The sequence below is a fragment of the Lytechinus variegatus genome, chromosome 9, assembly GCF_018143015.1.
Source record: "Lytechinus variegatus isolate NC3 chromosome 9, Lvar_3.0, whole genome shotgun sequence".
In the NCBI taxonomy this organism is placed as follows: Eukaryota; Metazoa; Echinodermata; class Echinoidea; order Temnopleuroida; family Toxopneustidae; genus Lytechinus; species Lytechinus variegatus.
Window position 1 is genome coordinate 10,643,579 of NC_054748.1, and position 5,855 is coordinate 10,649,433.

A 5,855-nucleotide genomic window follows, 5' to 3' on the forward strand; every position below is an offset into this window, starting at 1 on the left:
CTTGTTCTGTATGAGTGAGCATGACACTCGGATAAATATAAGAAATTCTTATAGATTGATGTGCACAACCGAATGAGGAAAAAAACAGTACGGAGAGATAGAGGAGGAAAGAATGGAGGAGAAGAAAGAAAGAGGATAGAGTTTTTGTTACTTCAAATAAATAATACACCACTTCAGAAATTATTTGTATTCTTGATTTATTAATATCTATTCTAGTAAATAAAACACAGCATTAGAAAACACGCCAACCTTGCCTCCATGACACCATAACCTAAACAAAAGGGATAACAATAATAAATGATATTATAAATAGGTGTATTATTTCAAGCATCGCGATTGGCCAATACGCGTCGCATGACATCCAACTTTTTGTTTGCGATGCATGGCAGTACGAAAGGTGCTTAACGAACATTGACATTGCATGCTCAAGCATACCAGTACGGTAGGAGTCCAACAAAACTGTACCGTAACTTTTTAAGAATTGGTTTCTGTGTCGCTATTTTATAAAACAGATAATGCACTCGCTCTGTTGTGCGTAAAAGTAAAATGCAGAGAAATCTCGGTTTCTTCAGATGGTGCACACTGGGCACTCGCTGCCAGCGGCTTGTGCACAGTGTGGCACCTTTTTTTTAAAGAAACCTCGCGTGCTCTGCATTTTCACGAACGCACTCGGCTGCATGCATTATTTGTATAATAATTAGATTTATATAGCACTTTTTGCTATTACCCCTGTTTTAGATCGAGTTACCATCACTGGCGCACAGTGCATGCAAGGAATTCATCCTTCCGGGTTCCCATGATCAATACAGCCCTATAAATACTCCTTCACACATATTCTTAATTTCAAAGCTGCATGCTTACAGCTATCACGGCACACTCTACATGTATTTACAAAATAAAATAAACATGAAATAGAGTAAATGATTTTGCAGTTATTTACTTGTTGCCAATCTGGTGCATGATAAGTACAGACATAACAAAGGCACTCACCCATTTGAAATTATGCAATTAAACCAGAAATTTTCCTAATTCATTGCACCAGTTGGGTGTTGTATACTTAATGCCATAAGATTTACAGCTATTCGATAGCTTGACAATCAACTTTTTGATTTAGATGAAAAATATTCATTCATTCCATTAATATAAGTATGGACTTTAAAAAAGGAGGTTCTGATGCATGCATGATATGTACATGTATATTGTTTTTAAAAAGCCATCTAATATAAATAAATGCAGCATACATGTATATGTACAAAAATGCAGTAAAGAAAATAGCACCTGCCATAGCATGGACCATGAAGGAATATTGCACTCGCTAATTTTCAGTATGTGTACAACCCTACTATGTTTTTTGTAAAGGTGTACATAGTTTCTTTGCCTCTTTTACTGTTGCTTTTTTTCTTCTTTTGATTAGCTGTTCCACAATATGAATTGTACCGTTCGGCAATTAACATACTCCAACCCAATCCAGATTTAATTTAATCAAAATTCACAAAAGAGATTTAAACAAGAGGGTGGGGACAATCCTTCAATTAAAAGAAGGGTACAATTACCAAAGAATGTGTTTATAACTGTATGTACTGTATAGAATATTGCATTGATTGTGCTCACAGGCTTAAAAATAAAAACAAAAATAGGTGATTAAAACCAGGAAGGTATTCAAACTCTATGGTGAATTTGGGCCATCTTGATCCATGGTTTTTGGTAAATTCAACTATTTGTACATATAACCTTTTCCAAATAGTTTTCTTGTTATTTTATTCAGATTCCACCAGCAATGTTCTCAACCTTTGTAGTGTATCAGTTTTATTGAAATCACCAAAGTTTTCAAGACGCTTCTCAATTTTCCCAGTTTTTAAGATGTGCCTCGCACTTAACATAATATGGATTATTATTATTATTATTAAAGTAATAGCCAAACTAATCACGGTGCTTATTGAATTTCGTAAGGTGACATGATCAGTATTGCATTGGCACTTTGATATATCAGGGATTTTTGTTGGCATTGTAAAGTAATCTATTTGAATGTCTTGAGTCGGGGAAACAGATGACATTGGTTCAGAAGTCTGTACAGTTGCTGGAATAGGGCATGGACTGATTTCAGTTAATGTAGTCTTATTACTTGGATCCCAACCAAAGTCTTTGCATTCACACTTGTCTTTACTTTCCTGAAGCAAAGTAGAGCAGCAAAATACATTCATATTGGCAGATCTTGCTAGTATAGTCTGTGTGATAGTCCTATCAGTTTGTTGTAGATGAGTGTATGTTGGTAGTCTTAGGCCATTCTGATAACAAAGAATATGTCCAGGCAGAGTCCCTCGCGGAGCAGTACATCGCAGCGATAACCATTCCGCATCGTGATGATAATCACTCAGCTGACATGTAGCTCTCCCAGGAGGATATTCAACACGTAACCCGATTCTTGGATAGTCAGGTAGCATGATGCCATTCTTGTATGCTGTCAAGATGTAGGTGCCTGCATCATCTCTTAAAACTGGATCGATTGTCCATTGAACCGAACATACCTGACTATCATTCTCAAATGCAAGTCTCTGGTTGGGTGGCATTGACATATGTTTTGGTTCTGCGGAGCTGTAGCACGGAGCCCTATTCCCATATTGTAATGTGATTCTTGTACTGTTACATGGGTATACAAACTCTAGCAGCATCATTTCTCCCTCTCGTGCATACATTATTGTAGCATTACAGACACTTATTCCTATTAGCATTCCAAATATGATAAAAGTAGTCATCTTATGGCTAGAGATATTGGGAGGAGTGGTGCCTTGATGATGTTGGATGACACCTTGTCGTTCCGTATTGGTGTCGTCAAGTTGTTACTGGAAATGCTGTTTGCACACAGGATTGTCCAAGATGTAGTCTAGAAACTTACAATGAACTTCACTGGCATGAATTTGTCAGTTCAAAGAGAAGGCTGAAACATAAAAAATAACAAAAGTATGTCTATTGTAATCATCGTATTACTGAAATAAAATACCAGAGCCATTTTCAATTTTCGAGGGTCATTCTTTTCTTTTCATGATTGAACACATGGTTTAGCACCTCAGTTTGTCCTGTTTATTTCCAAATTCATTTGATGTTTTAATACTGTTTAATTTCTATTTATTTTTCTTCATTTACATTAGTAATTGTTAAATGATTATTTAATTTATTCATTTAATGTTTGTTTGTATCTCATATACATGTAAAAACAGGATGTTCTTTTAAAGGTCAAGTCCACCTCAGAAAAATGTTGATTTGAATCAATAGAGAAAGATCAGACAAACACAATGCTGAAAATTTCATCCAAATCGGATGTAAAATAAGAAAGATATGACATTTCAAAGTTTCGCTTATTTTCAACAAAATAGTTACATGAACGAGCCAGTTGCATCCAAATGAGAGAGTCGATGATGTCACTCACTCACTATTTCTTTTGTTTTTTATTGTTTGAATTATACAATATTTCAATTTTCTTGCCTGAAGCACAAAATGTTAAAATAATGGAATTCCACGCGTTCAGGGAGGAATGAAACTTCATTTCACACGACAATGGCGATAAAATAAAAAATATTTCATATTTCATATGAACAGGACATCAAATTGAATGGAATGAAGTTCCAATCAAATTGGAACAGCATTTGTATCTTGAGGAATCCATGTTTATAATTTTTATGCCCATGCAGATTAAGTCTGGAGGGGGCATTAAGTGTTGCCCCTGTCTGTCCGTCCGCCCGCCCCCCCACTTGATTTCCGCGCAATAACTTGAAAAATATTTTATGGATTTAAAAAAATTTGGTGTGTAGGTTCAAGCTCAGTCCAAATTTCGGAATCCGCAGGTAATAGGTCAAAGGTCATTTAATACGTGAGTTGGTTTCTGCATAACTTATGAAACGAAATATTCAACAGATTAAATTGTTTTTGGGTGTGTAGGTAGATGACACCAAAATACGGGCTAAGTTCGAATTTGGAGTCCACAGATGAAAGGTCACAGCTCCTTAAATATGCTAGTTGGTTTCCGCATGATAGCAAATTAATATTCAACAGACTTACACAATTTTTGGTGTGTTGGTAGATGATACCAAAATATAGGCTAAGTTCAAATTTGGAGTCTGCAGGTCAAAGGTCAAATGTCACAGCTCAATAGGTTTTGACAAAATTAACTATTTACTGGGTATTGGTACCCTTCTGGACCTACGTTTATGAACATAGTATAAACTTGTGATAGTAATTTGCATTTTAATTACAAATACATTTCAGTAATTTTGTTGTTGCAATTGCGCAATAAACAACCAAGATTACAGGGGGAGGGGGTTGGTATGCATGTGGGGGACTGATGCAGTCACTTGCTCACTCAATTTCTTTTCTATTTTATATGTTAAATTTCTCTTCATTGTCATGTGACAAAGATTCTTCCCTGAACTTTTTTGTTGGTCAGTTATGTTGGTCATTGTTGTCAAATCTGTAAAAATTCACATGTAAATATTGTACAGTCACTACAGTGTAAATAAAATACTGAGTGAGGGGCATCATCTACATACTGTATGAACAGTACTCTCTCTTTTGTGTATCACTGAGTTGTGCATATTAACTGTTTAGTGAGAAATGAGCAAAATTTAATAGCTTATTTTGTGTTCCATTTTGAAAAAAAATTTCAGCGTTGATTTTCTTAACTATAACTTGTCTGGGATAGACTTGAAGGTTTGACCTTTTATCTTGTACTTGTATGTAATCAAGTGAATGCAGATATTGGTTTGTAATTACAGATTCCTCCCAGAGCTACCAAGTCTCACGCATCATGCATGAGACTCAAGCATTTTGGACTCTTGTTCATCCCCTCAAATCTTTGTCTCACTCAACTGTCACAGCCTATCCCCATATATACATTGTACACAATGTCTGTGATCTCACTCAGATTCATAGAAAGTCTCACGCATAGCTGGTCTTTTTAACTTGGCATCTCTGCTTCTCCACTGCTTGTCTGTCTCATACAGTTTTTACATATTGAACTTTACTTCTGCACATTTCAATTTCAGACAGTTCATTGACTGCGGCACACTTCCGTCATCGTAAAACTTGAGTGCTTTCATACATTCTGTGAAAGACTTGGTAAATGAATTGCTAATCTGATCAATACAAATGCACACATTGTATGGACATACCTGTAGTAATATTGAATGAAAAAAACATGCAATACATGTGCATGATCCCTCGTGTAATACTTCAGTACTTTAACTTTCTACTATGCATAGTAAATACATGTAGCTATGTACATACGTACATATCACCGACAGACAGTATGTAGGTGGTCATGTATGTGCATCATTTAGAAATTTTACCTGATGGCACTCGATCATCATGCATGGACTGAAACATGCTTGGTCTCGACATCCAGAGGGATGATTTTTCAGTGACTTAAAGAAAAAGAAATAAAAGTATAGTTGAAATACTTACCGTGAGTGACTTTGATTACACTCCATCCATGAAATATTTTACTTATAGCTCAGTTAAAACAGATATATGGACCAATCATGCCGCTACATGTGGCTGTGAGTGGATGCAAGAAGGGTGGGGATTCCCATTAGTCATTTGTTGACACATACATGTACATGCATATGCAATTAGCTCATTCCCCAAAAATGTTTCTGCTCTAATCCAGTTCATTTTATAATATTTATGGTTATTACATTAAAGTATTATTGTTTGGAATGTTATTCCATTTCTTAATTTACATCATTTCCTACCCTGTATATTTTGATATTTTTTTCCCGCTATTTATAAATGGGCGTTTAAAGAAAAATTCCAGTAGTTGCAGTAAACACTGATTTCATGAGAAAGTCTGTAAAACAAGGCTT

General features: G+C 35.5%; 1 protein-coding gene across 1 annotated transcript; it reads right to left on the bottom strand.

Annotated features, from left to right (window-relative positions):
- Window positions 1-226: 226 nt before the first annotated feature.
- On the bottom strand, window positions 227-5,855 carry LOC121422037. Its single transcript, XM_041616841.1, has 2 exons — window positions 5,455-5,855; window positions 227-2,935 (listed from the first exon to the last, which is right to left on the bottom strand). The coding sequence occupies exon 2, from the start codon at window positions 2,751-2,753 to the stop codon at window positions 1,758-1,760; it is 996 nt and encodes a 331-aa protein (XP_041472775.1). The 5' UTR covers window positions 2,754-2,935; window positions 5,455-5,855; the 3' UTR covers window positions 227-1,757.